The 21,517-nt window shown below is 50.0% G+C and overlaps 1 protein-coding gene across 1 annotated transcript in view; it reads left to right on the top strand.

The window, feature by feature from the left end:
- HIVEP3 (HIVEP zinc finger 3) overlaps positions 1-20,144 on the top strand; it is a 75,484-nt gene extending 55,340 nt beyond the window's left edge. The window contains exons 4-6 of the mRNA XM_066565024.1: positions 2,973-3,071; positions 10,498-11,570; positions 14,215-20,144. Coding sequence (XP_066421121.1) covers positions 2,973-3,071; positions 10,498-11,570; positions 14,215-15,042 — 2,000 coding nt within the window. The 3' untranslated portion in view covers positions 15,043-20,144. The remainder of the gene's footprint in view (positions 1-2,972; positions 3,072-10,497; positions 11,571-14,214) is intronic.
- The last annotated feature ends 1,373 nt before the right edge of the window (positions 20,145-21,517 follow it).

Genomic DNA, 21,517 nt, shown 5'->3' with positions numbered 1-21,517 from the left:
TGATTCACTGGGAGCAGAGGTGTCTGTGAGAACACACTCCTGGCTCATGGGGTGGGTTTGGGGCCATGACAAAACTCCTGCTTTGGGGTGGGGAAAGGGGCTCTGGTTTGGAGCAGGGAGCTGAGCTCATCCTCACACCTGAGTGTCCTGACCAGGGGGCTCGGGGCAGTTAAACACAAGGCTTAAATAGAATAAATCTCTCTTATTTGGAGCTGTTTTGCTGCATTCAAATTATTAAACATGCCCTGAATCCACGTCCAGGTTGGGTGCCAGACACACAGGGATATAGAGTCAGCCTTTGTCTCTCGTGGTGTTTCCTGCTGGAGCTGCTCCATTTTGTATAAAATGGGCTGAAATAAATAATTCATGGGCTCAGGAGAAATCAAGGTGGCAGCTGGGTGGTTGTGGCACCACGGGTAATGCTCTGCTCCAGTGAATAGTGGCTTTTTTATCCCTGATATCCAGAGCAGCAGGAGGAGAGGCTCAGAGGGGCCCCCTGTGCTCCCCCAGCCTGGGACTTTGCACTGCAGCACCTCAGTCCTCCCTGAAGGTTGTAATAAAGTAGGAGAATTCTGGTTTTCCTCTGTTTTTTTTTAATTGTTTGATGAGAAAACCAAGCCTGGTGCTCCTCAGTGCCCTCAGGTGTCAGTGCCAGCAAGGCTGAGGGCACAGCAGGGGATGGGAAATTCAAGCACTCCTTCAGCAGGGCCCAGCTTCCTCCCCACCATCCCATAAATCCCTGGAAGTGTCCAAAGCCAGGATGGAGCTTGGAGCAGCCTGAGACAGTGGGAGGTGTCCCTGCCCATGGGACTGGATGGACTTTAGGTCCCTCCCAATCCCAGTTGGGGGTTTTAGGAAGAGCTGTAGGGAGGAAAAGGGAAAATGGGACATTTTTGCTTTAATTCTCCCACCCTTCATTTTCCTGCCTGCTCCATCCCCTCCAGCCAATGCTCCCCTTTGTTCAGCATTTCCCTGGCCTGTAACTGAGGTTAATTAGTCTCTAATTAACCTGCCTGTAATTTGGGAGGCAGAATTAGCGAGGTGCCCTCTGAGCTATCCCAGAGCAGCCCCAGTGACCCCACATCCCATCCTGGCCCTGGGGAAGCCTCATTGGGAATTTCTGAGTTCCAGAGGGTGTCCAAGGCTCCTCCTGCTCAAGGAGCTGAGCTGGCCCAGCCCTTTGGTGCTTTCCAGAGCACCTGAGCCCTTCTTTTTGGGGAAAATGGCAATGTAGGGTTTTCCCTCTTGCTGGCTGCTCAAACCCTCATTTTATTGTAAATTTATAAAATCATTAAAGCTCGAAAACCCCAACATCCCCAGGTGCCACATCCATGTGTTTTTAGAATGTTTTCAGAGCACCTGAGCCATTTCTTTGTGGGGGGGAAAGTGGGAATGTAGAGTTTTCCCTCTTGTTGGCTGCTCAAACCCTCATTTTATTGTAAATTCATAAAATCATTAAAGCTGGAAAAGCCCCATGTCCCCAAGTGCCACATCCACTTGGTTTTGGAACATTTCCAGAGCACCTGAGCTGTTCTTTTGGGGGAAAATGGGAATGCAGGGATTTCCCCTTTGCCTGGCAGCTCAAATCCTCATTTTATCATAGAATTATAAAATCATTAAAGCTGCAAACGCCCCACATCCCCAAGTGCCACATCCAGTTGTTTTTGGAACATTTCCAGGGTGGATCCACTCTGCCATGTGGTGTCCCCTCCAGGCAGGTGGGGCTGTTGGGATGAGGTTGGAGGATGATGATGATGATGATGATGCCACATTGGGATGTGTTTCCCATCCCTGCTTTCCTCCCATTTTTAGTTTGCTGCACCCTCATAAAACCATTAAAGCTGGAAAAGCCCTCCAGGATCATCCAGCCCAACCCTTCCCCAGCACTGCCAAGGCCACCAGCACTGCCCCACGTCCCCAAGTGCCACATCCACGTGTTTTTGGAATGTTTCCAGAGCAGCTGAGCCATTCTTTTTGGGGAAAAATGGGAATGCAGGGTTTTCTCCTCTTGTCAGCAGCTCAAACCCTCAGTTTATTATAAATTCATAAAATCATTAAAGCTGGAAAAGCCCTCCAGGATCATCCAGCCCAACCCTTCCCCAGCACTGCCAAGGCCACCACCACTGCCCCACGTCCCCAAGTGCCACATCCACTTGGTTTTGGAACATTTCCAGGGTAGAACTGCTCTGCCCTGTGGCGCTGAGGATGTTCTCCCCTCCAGGCAGGTGGGGCTGTTGGGATGAGGCTGGAGGATGAAGATGAGGATGATGATGATGATGATGACACACTGGGATGTGTTTCCCATCCCTGCTTTCCTCCCATTTTTTCTTTGCTGCACCCTCATAAAACCATTCAAGCTGGAAAAGTCCCACATCCCCAAGTGCCACATCCCCAAGTGCCACATCCCCAAGTGGTTTTGGAACATTTCCAGGGCAGAACTGCTCTGCCCTGTGGTGCTGAGGATGTTCTCCCCTCCAGGCAGGTGGGGCTGTTGGGATGAGGCTGGAGGATGAGGATGATGATGGGGATGATGATGATGATGGCACACTGGGATGTATTTCCCATCCCTGATTTCCTCCCATTTTTAATTTGCTGCAGCCTCACAGCTGAAAGCAGCCCAGGCCATCTCTTCCCCCAGCCCCAGCAGTTTTTCCAGGCTGCACAAGCCCTGGAAGGTCCCACACCCTGCCTGCACCTCGTCCTGCACCCTGGGGCAGCAGCAAAAGGAGGGAAGGGGCACCTGGCCTCGTGTCACCGGGGGTTTGCAGTGGGCAAGGCTTGGGGACAGCCAGGGACCTTTGGCTGGTTCAGGGAGGGTTTTGACTTGTGACTGCTGAGCGTGCAAAGGGGAAAAAAAAAGGGAAAAAAAGAAAAAATCTGAAGAAAAAGAGAAAATAAAATTAAAAATGGGGAAAAAGAAGGAGGGAAAAGGAGCCATATTTGAGTAAAATTGATTTTCTGCTTCTTTTCAGGGAATCTGACTAAACACATGAAGTCAAAGGCCCACAGCAAAAAATGTCAGGAGCTGGGCGTGTTGGTATCTTCACTGGTGGATCTGGAAGCCGAGGAAGGTAAAACCAACCCAGCCTTTGCTGTGCAGAGCTGCTGGGGTATGAGAGAGGGGCAGGAGCCACCCTGCCACACATGGGGAGCACTTTGTGCCCCCCAGGCTCCTGCTGAGAGCTGTGACCAGGGCAGGGTCACTGGGAGCCTGGGTGCCCTGGGTGCCCTGGCTGGGGTTGGTGACACAGTAGGACATTTGATTTTTGGTGTTTTGATGATTTTATTTTGAGGCTCTGGTTCTGTGCCTGCCTGCAGGCTGTGCTGCTGCAGGGATGGGCTTGGCAGGGCCCCCAACACACGGGGAGGGGTGGCAGGAGGAGGGTCCTGCTGGTGTCACAGGGGGTGGCTGCCACGCTCTGGAGGGGCCAGGGGCAGTGACACAGGGGCAGTGTCACACACAGACAGTGTCACACAGATGGGCAGTGTCACACACAGGGGCAGTGTCACACACACAGGCAGTGTCACACACACAGGCAGTATCACACATGGCATTATCACACAGTGGCAGTGTCACAGGGGCAGTGTCACACACAGACAGTGTCACACACATGAGCAGTGTCACACACATGGGCAGTGTCACACACAGCAGCAGTGTCGCAGAGCAGCAGTGTCACAGGGGCAGTGTCACACACAGGCAGTGTCACACATGGGAAGTGTCACACATGGGAAGTGTCACACACAGGGGCAGTGTCACACACAGGCAGTGTCACACACAGGCAGTGTCACACATGGGCAGTGTCACACACAGGGGCAGTGTCACACACAGAGCAGTGTCACACACAGGGGCAGTGTCACACACACAGGCAGTGTCACACATGGCATTATCACACAGTGGCAGTGTCACAGGGGCAGAGTCACACACGGACAGTGTCACACACAACAGTGTCACACAGCAGCAGTGTCACACAGGGAGGGCAGTGTCACAGGGGCAGTGTCACTTCTGGGCAGTGTCACACAGCAGCAGTGACATAGAGGGGCAGTGTCACACAGGGCGGTGTCACACACAGGCAGTGTCACACATGGGCAGTGTCACACAGAGCAGTGTCACACAGGCAGTGTCACACACAACAGTGTCACACAGAGCAGTGTCACACAGGCAGTGTCACACACAACAGTGTCACACACAGGGGCAGTGTCACAGGGGCAGTGTTACTCCTGGGCAGTGTCACACAGAGCAGTGTCACACAGGCAGTGTCACACAGCAGCAGTGTCACACACAGAGCAGTGTCACACACAGCAGTGTCACACACAGCAGTGTCACAGGGGCAGTGTCACTCATGGGCAGTGTCACAGGGGCAGTGTCACACATGGGCAGTGTCACACAGCAGCAGTGTCACACACAGTGTCACACATGGGCAGTGTCACACAGGCAGTGTCACACACACAGAGCAGTGTCACACAGCAGCAGTGACACAGGGGCTGTGTCACTCCTGGGCAGTGTCACACACAGGCAGTGTCACACAGCAGCAGTGACACAGGGGCCATGTCACACATGGGCAGTGTCACACACACAGAGCAGTGTCACACAGCAGCAGTGACACAGGGGCTGTGTCACTCCTGGGCAGTGTCACACACAGGCAGCGTCACACAGCAGCATTGTCACACAGCAGCAGTGTCACAGGGGCCGTGTCACTCATGGGCAGTGTCACAGAGCAGCAGTGACACATTGTCAGTGTGACATCAGTGAATCCATTGTCCCCCCTGCCTGAGGCTGCAGGGCTGTTGTCCCCCCCAGCCCTGGGAGGTCTCTCTGAGGCAGAGCTGCCCTGGGCTCTCTGGACTCGGTGTCAGCACTCGGGGCCAGTTTGGAATTATAGGAAGTCCCCAAAGTGTCACACAGGGGAGTCTCCCATTTCCCATTCCCAGTTTCCCATTTCCCCTTTCCCTTTTCCTGTTCCCATTTCCCATTCCCATTCCCCATTCCCAGTTTCCCATTTCCCCTTTCCCTTTTCCTGTTCCCATTTCCCATTCCCAGTTTCCCATTTCCCCTTTCCCTGTTCCCATTTCCCATTTCCTATTTCTCATTTCCCCTTTCCCACCATTCCCACCATTCCCACTCCCATTCCCATCGCTGCAGAGCCCTGTGGGTTTGTTCAGGGGGTGCACAGAGGTTCCCTTGGCAGGGATGGGGTCAGGAGAGGTTTCCTTTCCTTCCTCCCAGTTTCTCTCCCACCTGGTAAAACCAGGGAATATTCTGCTGGCCATGGGAATATTCTGCTCCATGAGCAGAGGCCCATTGCTCACAAATGTCAGTGTTAAACACAGCAGCCAAGGAGATAGGCAGAAAATGGGATTTTGGCCTCTGATGGTTGGGGCTGCTCGGATGGATGAGAAAATAACCCAGGAATGGCAGAAAGGTGCGTGAGAAATTCGAGATCCCAGCTGTGATCACAGCCCCTGCTCTCAGGGTGAGGGGCTGCAAAGAGCCCTCCCCTGTGTCCTCTCTCTTCCTCACAGAGACCCAGAACAAGAACAAAATGAGCTGCTTTAATTAAATAATAATAATAATAAAATAGGCTCCATTTTCCACGTGACACAAAGCAGCACAGGAAGGTTGCTGTGCTTTCCTCTGGGGGCAGGCAGGGAGGGAGCAGCAGTTCCTAAAACTCCCTGGATTATTTTAAACTGGAGTTGTATTTCACTTGATTGTTTGTATTTCTATTTAAGGGGCAGCAGAAAGCAATGGGTGTTACTATAAAAGGAGATTGGAGTATAAATCCTCACTCCTGCCTGGGCTGGGCTCGGTGGGCTGGTACCAGCTGGGGAGAATAAATAACACACATGGAATGAGTGAGAGGCAGCCTCAGACAAAGCTGTCAGCAGGACACATTCCCACTAATTCCCTCTCTCCTTCCTTCCTCCATCCCTCCCTCCCTGCCCTGTGTCACCACATTTCACAGAGAAAAGCAAAACACGGCTTCCCAAAAAATTCCTGGGATTCACATCCTCTGAACCTCAGAGAAAGGAAAAATTATCTTAATTTTTATTGAGATAATTCTTATCTCAATGAGAGATGTTTTTACTTTTGTTCTCAATACTCAGTACTTTTTGTTCTCAATTCTCAATACTTTTATTCTCAATTCTTATCTCATTTGCTGCAGCCTGTGTTTGTTCACAAGTAAAATACATTGTAAAAAATTGTTTGCCTAAAAAAAATCAATAATTAAATTCTAACATAAGTGTTTTAATTCCCTAACCAATTAAATCCAAGTATGTATGTATCAAAACTATAAACTAACAGTCACAAATTACTGTAGAGTTGTGCAATTAAATACTTAACAAATTCACATAATATGATAACATATAATAAGATATAATATAATAAGATAGAATATGGTATGATATAATAAGATATAATATGATATATAATATAATATAATATAATATAATATAATATAATATAATATAATATTTAACCTTCTAATAAAATAAAATCCTCCTTATCATTTCTCCCAAACATAAACAAAAATATCTGTTATAGCCCTGCCCTTTCTCTCCCCATGAGCTCAGCAGGATGAATTTGGGAAGCCTGGCTCAGGTCTGAGCTCTGTCCCTGCCTGCAGGGATCGTGTCAGGGTGCCAAAGCAATTCCCTGGGGCTGTCCCAGGACTCTCTGGGGTGTTCCCCTCGCTGGAATTTGTGGTGGCAAATGCAATCAGCTCCTCACTTTGGGGCTGGCTTCACTTTCCCTTCACTCCTGACCCCTGACTGGGGCAAGTTTGGCATTTCCAGTGACAGGGATTCCTCTATCCCAGCTGGGGCAAGGAAAGGAGAGCACCATGGCCAGGCACAGCTCCTGCCTGTCCCCAGCCCCACAGGCAGAGTCAGGGCTGGCTCCCAGCTCTGCCAGTGAAATGCATTCCTGTTCCAAGCAGGAAATCTGCTCAGCTCAGCCTGCAGCTGGGAGTTTGGAATAATATTTGTTCTGAGCTCAGTTCCCCTGGGGCTTTGCAAACAGCCCAGGCTCAGCAGCCCCATCACCGTGGAGGATTTCACAATCCAGAATCCCTCTCCAGGGAGAGTGTGGCATTCACATCTTCTGAACAAATCCCTTCACCCAGGGTTTTTCTCCTGGGAAACTGAGAAGCCTCAGGGAAAAGGAAAACAATTCTTCTCTCATTTGCTTCTCCTGTGCTGTGCTCAGTGGAATGTGTTTGGAGATTGTTCACCCACAGGTGATTGTTCCATTGGATTCTGCTGGGAGTTGTTTTCACTCTTTGGCCAATCAGGGCCCAGCTGTGTCAGGACTCTGGAGAGAGTCAGGAGTTTCATTATTGCCTTTTGAGCCTTCTGTAAGGATCCTTTCTGTATTCTTTAGTATAGTTTAGTATTCTTTAATAGAATATAGTATCATAAAATAAAAAATCAGCCTTCTGAGAACATGGAGTCAGATTCATCATTCCTCCCTTCGTCAGGGCACACAAATGTCACACACATTTGTCACATAAAGGTGTCACAGACAGGGGTCACATAGAGGTGTCACACAGTTGTCACCCACAGGTGTCACACAGGGGTCACAGAGGTGTCACTTGTGGTATTTTAAGGGTCCCCCATAGCAGGAAGGAATGATGAATCTGACTCCATGTTCTCAGAAGGCCAATTTATTCTTTTATGATACTGTATTATAGTAAAGAATACTATACTAAACCATACTAAAGAATACAGAAAGGATACTTAGAGAATGTTAAAAAGATAATAATGAAACTCCTGACTCTCTCCCGAGTCCTGACACAGCCTGGCCCTGATTGGCCAAAGAGTGAAAACAACTCCCAGCAGAATCCAATGGAACAATCCCCTGTGGGTGAACAATCTCCAAACACATTCCACTGAGCACAGCACAGGAGAAGCAAATGAGAGAAGAATTGTTTTCCTTTTCTCTGAGGCTTCTCAGTTTCCCAGGAGAAAAATCCTGGGCAAGGGGATTTTTCCAGAAAATATGACAGTGACAGTCACACACAGGTGTCACACACAGGTGTCAGGTATCACATAGTGGTCACACACAGGTGTCACACACAGGGGTCACACACAGGTGTCACACACAGGTGTCAGGTATCACACAGGGGTCACACACAGGGGTCACACAGATGTCACTCAGGTGTCACACACAGGTGTCAGGTATCACATAGGGGTCACACACAGGGGTCACACACAGGGGTCACACAGATGTCACTCAGGTGTCACACACAGGTGTCAGGTATCACATAGGGGTCACACACAGGTGTCACACACAGTTGTCACCCACAGGTGTCCCAGCATCTCCGTGCTCTGCTGGCAGTCCCCATCCTGAGGTGTCCCAGCAGCTCTGGCCCCTGGCTGGGCCCGGGTGGCATTCCCAGGGCAGGCCCCTGGCAGTGCCGTTCTGCTGGGCTGCAGTGACATCCAGTGGCTGTCCCCGGCGGCCCTGTCACTGCTGTCACTGCTGTCACTGCTGTCACTGCTGCCAGCAGCTCTGCACTCCTGCCAGAGGAGGAGCAGATTTTCCTTTGAGCATTGACAGCTCAGTACCTGTCACATTCACATTTTCTGGAAAAATCCCTTCGCCCAGGATTTTTCTCCTGGGAAGCTGAGAAGCCTCAGAGAAAAAGGAAAACAATAATTATCTGATTTGATTCTCCTGTGTTTGCTCATGTGGAATGTGTTTGGAGAGTGTTTACCCACAGGTGATTGTTTTTATTAGTTTTACTGTGAGTTGTTTTCACTCTTTGGCCAATCAGGGCCAAGCTGTGTCAAGATTCTGGAGAGAGTCACGAGTTTTCATTATTATCTTTTTTAGCCTTCTCTAAATATCCTTTCTGTATGCTTTAGTACAGTTTAGTACAGCATTCTTTAATATAATATAGTATCATAAAATAATGAATTAGCCTTCTGAGAACATGGAGTCAGATTCATCATTCCTCCTGCCACAGGGCACCCTGAAAATCCAATAGGTACCCAGCTCAGAAAGCTCCTGCTGGCCCTTCAGGCAGCATGGAGATGTGTTTTAACCTGCAGAAATATTTAAAACCTGTAGAATTTGCTTTTTTATCCTCCTCGCTGCCTGCAAGCTCTGATTTACAGAGCCCCAAACCCTCTGCCCTCAAACCACAGCTGGAATTTATCCTACCCAGGGAAATCCACAGAGGTTCCTTCCACCCTGTTGGATTTTTAGCAAAAGTTCTGCCTTGCTGGTGTTTATCTGTCATGAAATCTGGGCAGGAAAAGGCCCAACACATGAAGCTGGTGGCAGCTGTGGATATTCTGGAGTCACTATTGTAACAAATAATCATCAAACCCCACTGAGGGTGATGCCATTTTCACCTAGTAAAGGATGGGGTTTTTTTGCATTTTAGAGCAAATAAAGAGTATGGCAGGTGCCCAGCGGGGACTGAGGGCTGTGTGTGCTGCCAGAGCTGCAACTGGAACTGGGGTAGAGTGGGATTCACTGGGATCTGCTGGGATCAGCAGCAGTAGAGATGGCAGGGCTGCAGCTCAAAGCAGGAGATGATCAGACCCAGGAGCAGCCAGATCCTCTCTGCCCTTAGAGCTTGTGAGCAGATTTAGCACAGAAATAGACCCTGAACATGTGTTTGGTGAGCAGATTTTACACAAAAATAGCCCCTTACATGCATTCTGTGAGCAGGTCTAACACAAAAATAGCCCCTCACGTGTGTTCTATGAGGAAATTTAACACAAAAATAGACCCTGAACATGTGTTTGCTGTGCAGATTTAGCACAGAAATACCCCCTCACATGTGTTCTGTGAGCAGATTTAACACAAAAATAGCCCCTCACATGTGTTCTGTGAGGAGATTTGACACAAAAATAGCCCCTTACATGTGTTTGATGAGCAGATTTAACACAGAAATAGACCCTTACATGTATTCTATGAGCAGATTTAACTCAAAAATAGCCCGTTACATGTGTTTGGTGTGCAGATTTAACACAAAAATTGCCCTTATATGTGTTTGGTGTGCAGATTTAACACAAAAATTGGCCCTTATATGTGTTCGGTGAGCAGATTTAACATAAAAATAGCCCATTACATGTGTTTGGTGAGCAGATTTAACACAAAAATAGCCCATTACATGTGTTTGGTGTGCAGATTTAACACAAAAATAGCCCCTCACATGTGTTTGGTGAGCAGATTTAACACAAAAATAGCCCATTACAGGTGTTTGGTGAACAGATTTAACACAAAAACAGCCCTTTACATGTGTTTGGTGAGCAGATTTAACTCAAAAATAGCCCATTATATGTGTTTGGTGTGCAGATTTAACACAAAAACAGCCCTTTACATGTGTTTGGTGAGCAGATTTAACTCAAAAATAGCTCATTATATGTGTTCTGTGTGCAAATTTAACTCAAAAATAGCCCTTTACATGTATTCTATGAGCAGATATAGCACAGAAATAGCCCCTGAAGGTTTTCTACTCTCTGTTCTGTGTTTGCCTCCAGGAACCAGTGAAGACCTTTTCCAGGACTCTGAGGGGCGGGAGGGATCTGAGCCCATCGAGGAGCACCAGTTTTCAGACCTCGAGGAATCTGACGACGACGACGACAACGAGGACGAGGAAGATGAGGAGGAAGAGGAGAGCCAAGACGAGCCAGCGCCGAAGCTGCCGGAAGGCAAAGCCGGCACCCTCCTGCTGCCCTCCTCAGGGGGCTCCCCGTCCTCTCCAGAGGAAGGCACCCAAACATCCCCAGCTCAAGAAGCTGCCTCCAGCACCCCGAAAGCAGGGGAAGGCCAGCAGGCCTCCTCCTCCTCCTCCTCAGGGCTGGAGAGCAAGTGGTCAGCAGACAGCAGTGACATTGCTGTGTGCCACAGCTTCCTGAGCCTCCACAGACCAGCTCTGACCTCCACCGAGCGCTTGGCTCCTGCTGAGAGAGAATCTGTCACCAGGCCACAGATGTCCTTGGCCATGGACCTGTCGACCTCCAAAGACACCTCCCCGAGGAAAAGGTGGTCCCCGAGCCAGGAGTGTGGCAGAGGGGGTGGCAGCAGCAGCAGCAGCAGCAGAGCAGTGCTGGCGAGGAAGCACTTACTGACCAAAAACGAAACGTCCCCCAAACGCTTCTCCCCCACGGCAGAGCTGTCCTCCCTGAGGTGCCTGTCCCCAGGGAGGGGGCTGTCCCCCTGCCAGCGCCTCTCTCCCAGGAGGGAGGCCTCTCCCCTGAGATGCGTGTCCCCAAGGCTCGAGCTGTCGCCCAGCAGGCACCTGTCCCCCCGGAGGGAGCTGTCCCCGAGGACAGCCCTCCCCCCTGATGGAGAAGTGGCCCCTGCCAGGCACTCGTCGCCCAGCAGAGAGATGGCATCCCTGAGGTACTTCTCCTTGAAGAAAGTCTTGTCTCCAGGCTGCTTGGAGCTGGCCAGGTATCCACCCCCTGGCAAAGAGGACTTGCCTGGCACGAGCAAATCAGCAGAGGACAAAGTTCCAAGCTCATATCAAGCCCAGCCCGGGATATTCTCTTCGATGCCTCTACCTCACAGGTTCTTTGGCAAAAACTTACAGCTCTACGAGTCCAAGCTGGTAAGTCCAGTGCCCTGCTGCCCTCTGGTCCCCACAGGGTGGTCTCTGACACGGTTTTCGGTGGAGGCTGTGATGCAGAAGTGACCCTGAGAACAGGGACAGGGGACAGCAGTGGGTTTTGCACCCATTTGGGTCCTGCCCTTCTCAGTTGGAGAGAAATAAAGTTATCCCTTCTCCAAGGGGTTATTCCCACTCCCGAGCCAGCCAGTCCTGCTGGGACAATCAGCAAGGACAAACTCTTAATGATTAATTGTCACTAAGAGCCTTTTTGCTCCTGGGAATTTCATTCCCATCCCTGAGGTTTCCCTGGCTGGGTTGGAGCTGTGACCATTTCCCAGTGACCTGAGCCAGCCCTGGCTGAGCCCTGTGTCCACCCACAGCCAGCTCTGCTGGATGAGCTGCTGAGAAATGATTGTTTGGACAGCTCTCATTTCATCTCTCCTCTCTTCAGCACACAGAGGGGTTTCCCACTGGGTCCAGAACATGATTTAATCTCTCTGCTGGACAAATCCAATCCTGTGGGTAAAGGGAATTTTCCTGTTCCTCCCAGGGCTGCAGGCAGACTGATGGGGGTTTGGGGGAATATTTCCCATTCCTGCTGGAGTGCCTGGCTCTGCTCTCAGTTGTGCTCAGGAACGTGAGATCCCCTCGCTGTGGGGAGAGGCTCCAGCCCTCAGGGGCTGCACTGGGGAGAGAGAGAGGCCTTTCCAGAACCCCTGCCACCCCAGATGCTGAGCCAGGGCTTCTCCAGACCTTTCTCCCATGCCCATGCTAACCTTCTGTCCTGTGGGGCCTCCTTCCTGCTCCTTTCCACTCTGAGTCTTTGTCTCACCTTCTCAGAGACTCTCCTTTACTTTAGGACCAAGCCTTGCCTTCTTTTAATGCTGTTTCCCTCTCCTGTCAATCCACTTCTTGTGGTGAATCCCAGGGCTCTGGAAACCCTCATCCTTCAGCTCTTCTGTCAGGATAACTTCCCACTGCCTCTGCTTGGAGCAAATCCCCTCAGCTCCCAAACCCACAGTAGTAGACAATGTTTTAAGCCCTGCTTGTCTGCCATTCCCATCTTTCAGCTCCTTTAGTCACATTTACCTTTTTGGCTTCATTTTCCTGCTCTTTTTCTGCACCCAGAGCCACCACTGTTACTTCCCTGTGTGCCTCCAAAGCACCAGCAAAAACCTAAATGGAAAAAATTCCCCTTTATCAGCACGATGGACAGCTGGGCTTTCATTGCAAAATTAACATTCCTGGTAAGGCCACAAGAGACAGAAAGACCAGAGAAGGGTTTATCAGGTCCCAAACAGAGCTTGAAGATGATCTTAGCTCAGTTCCAGTGTCAGGCTCGCTGCCAAGTCCCACCACAACCATCTCCCTTCCCACTGGCCCTTGCTTAGGGCAGTCTCTCCCCGTGGTGATTGTTGCACCACTGAAATATTTGTTTGGGGTTTCCCAGCATCCCTGAAGTGATTTAGCCACAGCTTCCTGTGGATAAGTGACATTTAGCAGTGTTGGGGCTTGTCACTGCTGACCCAGCACACACCACCTTTGGTGGCTCTTCCTTTTTCTCTTTCCTGTTCTCTTTTGCTGCTTTGCTCTGCTGTCTCCTCAGAGATCCAGCTCACAGAATCAGGGAATTATTCCCCATAATCCTACAAAGAAATGTGCCCTCCAGTGGATCCTCACATTTTATCTCCAACCCCATCTTAATTGAAATTTGATTTCAGTTTCTGTTGCTTCCTCTTCTTGGGAGTCCTGTGCAGGGATTTAGTCATAACCTCATCACTAATTAATCCATTTCTGTTTAGCCACATATCTCTCCATGATGTACGTTAGGAAACTATGGGAAGCACCGAGAGAGAAAGAGGAAAAGGTAAAATGTAGGGTCTGAACCCTTGATTTGCACAGAGCACCCCATGAGGGTGGTGGTGGGGACCCACTGCTGGGTGTGCTGGAGCTGATGCTGCCTCTCACTGGAAGCATCCCTGCACTCAGCAGCTGTAAGGATGCAATCCTGCTTTAGGAAAGCACAGTGAAAATGAATAAATAAATAAATAAATATAAAATAACCTCGTTCTGGGCTCTCAGGAACCCCCTGCACTGACAGGGATCCCAAGAAGCTCAGCTGGCAGCAAACGCTGGCAGCTCTGCCAGTGTTCCAGAGGCAGCTCTGAGAGAAGGGGTGATGGTTTTAAACTAAAAGAGGGGAGATCCATCCTAGAGCTAAGGAGGAAATTCTTTACTCAGAGGGCGGGGAGGCCCTGGCACAGGTTGCCCAGGGGGATCCCTGGAAGTGTCCAAGGCCAGGTTGGTTGGGGCTGGGAGATACATGGTAAAGATGTCCCTGCCCACAGCAGGGGGTTGGACAAGATGGCCTTTAAAGGTCTCTTCCAACCAAATAATTCTCTGATTTTATAATGATCCAGGCCTAAGCCAAATCCCTGGACCTGTATCCCAACACACCACGGGCATATTTGTCCCAGAAGGGAAACGCTGTGGGTTGTGCTGCTCCTCACCTTAACGGTTTGGGGCTCCACATCTCCCTGAGTTGAGTGACCTCCCTCAAACCCACATAAACCCTAACCCCAGTCCTCGGAGGCCATCCCCTGTGTGCCACACTGACCCAGCTCTTCTTTTCCCCCTGGCACAGAAGATGGAACCCCGCAGCCCGCCCTGCTCCCCCGGCACCCCGCCGCCCGCGTGCCCCCGGCCCCTGCAGGCCCCTCACGACCTCCACGCTCCCGGCCGAGGGGAGGAGAATGTCTTCAGCCACCTCCCGCTGCACTCGCAGCAGCTCGCCAGGACCCCGTACCCCATGATCCCCATCGGGGGCATCCAGATGGTGCAGGCCAGGCCCAGCTCCCACGCCAGCCTGGTGCCCGGCCCCGCGCTGCCCCTCCAAGGCGGACACTTCCCCGCAGCCAGCGGCCTCGCCCAGCTCAGCCGGGCCGCCACGAGGGATGGGGAGCCCCAGAGCCCTCCAGAGCCCTCATCGGCGTCCGTGTCCCCCGTGGCCAAGGTCTCCAAGTACACCCTGAGCCCGGAGCCGGCGGGTGGTGGCTTCTCGGAGGAGAAGATGAGGACTAGCGAGCTCCAGCAGGAGCAGGAGGAGCACGGGCCCGCGGCGGAGGCCAAGCCCGGCCCGGCGGAGCGGCCGCGGGCCTCGGTGTCCCCCGGCAGCCCCAGCACCCCCAAGGAACCCTCTGTGGAGCCCTCGGCCAGCGGGGAGGAACCCTCCAAAGCCACGGGCAAGCAGCCATCGGGCAGCTCGAGCACCCCTTCGGAACCAGCCTGCACTTTCATCTCAGCCGTCCCCTCGCTGGCCAGGGACAGCCCCTCAGAAGCCCCCCCTGGCCACCCCCAGGCCCCGCGCCCCAGGAACCTCTCCGGAGAGCCCGGCGGGAGCAGCCCACACCCAGAGCACTCCGATTTAGGTCAAACTCACAAAAAGGTGGATGAAAACGCGGGAAGTACTTAAGCCTCCGCCAGCTGTTCCACCTTTAGGCTTCCTCTGTAAAATCAACAGACATTTTCAACACTATTTCCTTTAGTATAATCATAAGAAGCACTCTAGTGAATGACCAAACCCATGGAAAATTCCTGGTTTTCTTTGTCCCAGTCTGGTATTATCTCCACATGTATGCAGTTACTTGTGCCTTTTTCTATACCTTTTGTTGCTTGAAATGTACAAAACTGTTTGAGGCTGTGAATATTTTTTTAGAGTTTTTTGGAAAGGGGGTTTGTTAGACCTTGTCTTTTTTGCCATTTAGGTGTGCGTAATCCTGGGCCTGAGAGATGCAGAAAGGAAAGGGTTAAGCATTTTAAAGAGGAAGAAGATGCACTGAAAACAAAAGCAAAACAGAAAAAAACTTTTTTTTATATTGCTTAAATGATTAAAAAAAAAAAAAAAGAAAAAAAAAACCCCAAACCCTTGCTCCTGTGTACAGAAGTTTATGATTCGTATTTATTACATGCTTTATTTAATTCTTGCAAAGTGCTTGGTTTTTTTGGTTTTCTTTTTCCTCGCATCCCTATGGTTGTGCTTTAAACAGTTGAAACTGCTTTACATTTGAAAAACGTGTTTACCCTGACCTTGTGACTGAAAGTAGCACTTCCTTGAGCAGGGGAGGTTCCTTGTGTGCAGGGAGAGAAACTGTCCCTCGAAAAGAGGACGACAAACCGCGAGCACCCCTCCCTCCTGCAGAACCCAGCAAAGCACTTTTCTAATAAAAAAAAAAAAAGGGACAAAAAAAACTAAAAAAAAAAAAAAGAAAGAAAATATTCTTCTTCTTCAAAGATTTACCTGCGAGAAGGTAGGAATGTATGGAATGTAGAGCCCGTGCCAGGAAGGGTCTCTCGCTGGACGAGCCTCCTGCTTGCTTTGCTTTAATCCTCCCGCAGCGCCCGGCAAAGCCCTGCCTGGGCTGGGGGAGCCTCTGCAAACCCTCCCTTGGTGTCAGAGGGGGAGGAACTCAGCCTTGAAACCATTTCTCCCTCCAGCATGTTTGAGTTGTGGACAAGCTGCCCCCATCCCACCCCATCCCATCCCATCCCATCCCATCCCACCCCATCCCATCCCATCCCATCATTCCATCCCCTCCCACCCCACCCAGGCTCCCTCTGGGATTTCCAGGGATGCAGGAGGGCTCTGGGCTCTGCTCCTCCTCCAGGGCTCTCGGTGCCTCTGGCTCCTCTTCTCACCTTTATTTATTTATTGGCGTGGGACATCCCCAGCTCAGCCCCTCTGGCATGGACAGGCCCTGTTTCTGGCTGGTTTTGGGAGATAAAAATTTTGATGGTGAATGGTGAATGCTTGCAAAATCAGCTTGTTATGCATGCGCAGCAGCTTTTTCCAGAGCAGATTTTTCGGGATGAGCATCCCTGGCAGAGCAAAGGCCTGAACTGCCAATAAATCCGATACCAAATCCAGAGTGACCCCAACAGAGCCATTCCTCTGTCACAACTTTTTAAACCACAAAGTTTCAAGTCGTTCGCCCCAGCAGGTTCTTTACTACTTCAGAGGGTTTTCTGGTTGATGGAATCTGTACAAACCTCTTTTTTTTTATTTTAACAACAACAAAAAAAAAGATATAAATATTTAACCAGTGGACCAGTTCTTTCTTCTTTCAGAGCTGTTCCAGTTTATCGGGTACATAATACACTTTTTAAAAAAAATAAAAATACAAAAAAATAATAAAAGGAATCAAATAAAATTCTGAATGAGAACATATTTCCTTGCCAGACTTGATGAGCTATGAACTGTTCCCGTTTCACGGGCAAAGAATAGAAATTTTTTAATAATCTTCTGTCATTTTTTCTTTTCTTTTTTTTTTGCTCTTCTTGTAAAAGGAATTAAGTACCAAAAAAAAAAGATATCATGGAAATACCATTAAGGCTGTGACACTGACCAAAACAACGTCCAGAACCCATTTATCCCCTAATTAGCACTTTTATCAGGTTTCCCTTTTTCCCATCTCCCCCTTTTTTGGCCCCGAGCCTGGAAGCTGCTCCTGTTTGCAGAGGCAGAGCAGGGGCTGGAGCTCGGCTCGGTTCACTCGAGCTCTTGAGCACCGGTTTAAACCCTCCTCAGGCTTTAAGTGCGTGCTTAATCCGCGCCTAATCCCGGGGTGAGCGGGAGTGGAGTGCTCGGCCGGGGCTGGTGTGAGCATCCCTGGAAACCACCCACGAAATCGAGAGATTTCCCCGATTTTGGCCACTTTCTGCCCCTTGTCACACTCTTAACTTGATCCAAGGTAGCTTTTTGTATTTAATTTTACATATATATATATATAAATATATATATATATGTATGGTACATAAAAGTACTGCAGCAGCTGTGTCTGGTTTTTTGGTGCATTTGCCGTGAGTTTTGGGCTAGATCAAATCTGCTCAGCTTCTTCCTGTAACTGCATTTCAACCTTTAATCTATTTAAACTTTCTGCGGATTTTTTTTCCTCTCTGTCATTTGTGGAAAGAAGGGGAGGGAAAAAAGCCCAAGAAAACCCTGAAGTCTTTACATTGGTTTATTGATGATTTTGTTGTCGTTGTTGTGGGGGTTTATTATTGTCATTATCAGGATTTTTAAGCTTTCCTAGCAGCTCGAAGCTTTCTGCATCTCAGCTGCGGAGCGTCCGGGCAGTTTGTGTGTAGCCATCCAGATCTTTTCAGCCGGGGCCAAAAAGAACCCAGGAAAAGGAGTTTGGGAAAGGGCTGAGGTGCTCCCGGGGACATTCCCTGCCCGGATCCCCTCCCCACCCCCGGCAGCCGCGGAGCGGGGCAGGCAGGGACCGCCGCAAACTCAGGAGATGGGCACAAAAAAACCGAGTCCCAACCCAGTTTGGCTTCTCTGGCTGGGGTGAAATGGTGCTTCACGCTGTACCCAAGGGGCGAGAAGGCTCCCCCCAAAAATAACTCCTTGCTAATTAAGGGCTAATGGTCGCACTGCCAGCTCAGAGCTCCGCGGGAGGGACCCGCAGCACCAGCACCAGCATCTCTGGCTGCGGGCACACAAGTGCGTCCCTCTGCCCCGTGCTCGGCCGAGGAGCGCAGGAATGTCACTCCCGGGATTTTTATAGGGCTGGGTGTCATGCCCAGCCCTCAGCCGTGGCTGCCGTTCCCAGCCGGATCCCCTTTGGTCTCCCTGTGTCACCCTCGGTGGAAGCTGATTGCTGGTCACAGCTTTTCGTGTCGCTCTGAATGTCTGTTCTGCCTGCAAAACAGGGATGGAGAATCCCTTTTTGCTTCCCACAAGGGCTGAAAGGGTGGCTTTGCAGAACAATTAGTGGGATAATTTACCAGAGAATGTATTAATAATGTAAATGAAGAAGCAGAGCCCAGCCCTCCCTGTTCAGCAGCAGATGGAAATAAAATCCCCTGCTTTTCTCATGGCAGAGCTTCTCCAATTTATAATCCATGAGGGCACGGCCTGGCTGCTCCTGTGGTGTGGCTGCTCCATCAGCCCCAATCCCATGGGGATATTCCACTGATTATTTTCACAGCTATTTCACCCTGCCGAGCTGTTTGGGTGGCTCCCATCCATGCAGCTCCCGGATCACACAGGGGTGCTCTGGAGCCAGAATTCCTCCTGCACACAGAGGACTTGGCCCAAGCTCTGGGATCATTCCCTGACTGTGTTCTTATACCAGGACTGACACGCAGAGCTCAGAAAGCTCCTGGACCTTAATCTTGAGCACTTCTGGAATTTCAGCAACTCCTTTGTGCTGCAGCAGGGATTTAGCTCCTAAATTGAGCTCGGGGTCTGGCAGGGCTGAGCAGACCGTGGGATGAGGAGAGGGCTCCCCAAACCACCCTATCCTCGAGGCAGAGCTCTGCCAGCTCGGATTATTGCCAGCTCCTTGGCTGGATCCCCAGGAGCTGCATCCATAATGAAACAGCTGTGAATGTCCAGCTTCCCACTGAGAAATGCAGTTCCTCACCTGCTCCCAAGGGTGACATCCCAGCCCTGGTGTCCCTAATGTCCCAGCAGTCCCAAGCCCTGCTCTGATCCCAAATCCAGCCCTGCTGAGCTGCTGGGTCCTGCTGGGGCAGGGCAGGTAATTCCCACCTGTGTCCACCCAGAGCATCCCAAATCCTTCCTGCTGGGGCTGGGGCTCTGCCTTCCCCTGCCCAGCACATCTGCAGCTTTCCCTGCCTCGAGTTTTGTCCGAAATCCACAGGGACAGCACCTGAACAAGCAATATCCTAGGAGAAATCATTCAAATTATCCCAATTTCCATGCAAAATCCTCCAGGATTTGATCTAGCCCTTCCCTGCTCTCCTTGCTTTTCCCCTGTTCATCATCTGCTTTTTTTCTTTCCTTTCCTTTTAACATTTCTGTCTATTGCACAGTATTTACAAATAAAACCGTATTGTAAGTTATTTACAAAAAAAAAAAAAAAGAGAAAAAAAAGAAAAAAAAAATAAACTAAAAAACATCAGTCCTGATGGCATAAAACCAATCTGTTTTCATTACTGAGATATGATGGCACTTACGATCACTTTAGTAAATGTAATGTAAAAAATAATTAATAATAATAATTAATAATAATAATAATGTGTACGCAAATTTAATATACATGGTCTCATGTAAGATAAATATTTGCCTTTTTTTCTAAAAGGTGTATGTATTCTGTAAGTGGAATAGTCTGTAGAAAGTTTCTATATGTTCTTAAAATGGCAATACATTCCAAAAAATGGTACTGTAAATATGTACAGCGTCCAATGGAATTTGGTAGTTTTGCCTGTAATTTTATTTGAACTCCAGTTTCTACACTTGCATCTTGCAATGTCTGTATGGTTATATCAGTGCAAAAAAAAATGCAGGTAAAAAGCACAGTCTGATGTAAAAACAACAAAAAAACTGAACAAAAAACACACAAAAAACAAGAAAACAACAAAAAAAAAAAAGAAAAATACTCAGTATTTGATGTTTGTGACCCTTATTGTAAATGACATCTGTACTGTGAATGAGAAGTTTTTACAAGTATAATATTGCCTTTACTACAGCTCAGATTGTCTGCTCGGTCTGGGCGTATTTTTAAAAAAACAGCATGTTGGAATAAATTTTAAAGTCCCAACATATCACTACGTGTGTGAGTGGCATCCTTTAATTCCTGTTTTATTTCCCAGGTCCCTGGAGGCACATCTGGATAAATCCAGGTTCTGCTGCAGCCACCCCATCCCTGCAGGGGAAGTGCTGCCCTCATGGAAATGCCACAATTGGGTTTTATTCCAGTTTTTCCTCCTTTTTTTTTCCCTGTTTTTCCACCTCACAGAGCTGAGGCCCTGAGCAATGGATGCTCTGCAGAGGCCAGGCTGAATTCCCACAATCCCAGACTGGTTTGGGTTGGAAAGGACCTTAAAGATCATCCAGGTCCAGCCCCAGCTGGGTAGGGACAGATCCCACTGGAGCAGGGTGCTCAGAGCCTTGTCCAGCCTGGCCTTGGACACAAAATTAAGGGAAAAACAATTAGGATTATTATAAAAAAATCTGGAATTTCCCCCTTCCACTTGCTCCTCCTCAGGAACTGAGCTGCACTCAGCCCATCAATTCCCTTTATTCACCCAGAAATCCTCCTGGGCAGCCCCTGCCCTGCCAACCTTTACCCCATCCAAAAGCTGCCTGTGCCTGGGGGTGCTGCGTGCTGGGGAGGTGTCACACAGGGAGGAGAGGCTGAGAGGAACAGGGACCTGGCTCCAGGGATTTGGGGATGAGAGGAACAGGGACCTGGCTCCAGGGATTTGGGGCTGAGAGGAACAGGGACCTGGCTCCAGGGATTTGGGGATGAGAGAAATGGGGACCTGGCTTCAGGGATTTGGGGCTGAGAGAAATGGGGACCTGGCTCCAGGGATTTGGGGCTGAGAGAAATGGGGACCTGGCTCCAGGGATTTGGGGATGAGAGGAACAGGGACCTGGCTCCAGGGATTTGGGGCTGAGAGGAACAGGGACCTGGCTTCAGGAATTTGGGGCTAAGAGGAACAGGGACCTGGCTTCAGGGATTTGGGGATGAGAGAAATGAGGACCTGGCTCCAGGGATTTGGGGATGAGAGAAATGAGGACCTGGCTCCAGGGATTTGGGGATGAGAGAAATGGGGACCTGGCTCCAGGGATTTGGGGATGAGAGGAACAGGGACCTGGCTCCAGGGATTTGGGGATGAGAGGAACAGGGACCTGGCTCCAGGGATTTGGGGATGAGAGGAGCGGGGACCTGGCTTCAGGGATTTGGGGCTGAGAGGAACAGGGACCTGGCTTCAGGGATTTGGGGTTCCACTGAGGAGAGGGTTGAGAGCAGCAGGGACCTGGCTTCAGGGATCTGGGGCTGAGAGCTTCAGGGATCTGACTCCTGGGATTTGGGGCTCCACTGAGGAGAGGGCTGACAGGAACAGGGACCTGGCTCCAGGGATTTGGGGCTGAGAGAAAGAGGGACCTGGCTCCAGGGATTTGGGGATGAGAG

This window comes from Molothrus aeneus, chromosome 23 (genome assembly GCF_037042795.1).
Source record: "Molothrus aeneus isolate 106 chromosome 23, BPBGC_Maene_1.0, whole genome shotgun sequence".
Taxonomy (NCBI): domain Eukaryota; kingdom Metazoa; phylum Chordata; class Aves; order Passeriformes; family Icteridae; genus Molothrus; species Molothrus aeneus.
Note: the sequence above shows the minus strand (reverse complement) of the source record. Positions and strands in the feature narration are given on the sequence as shown.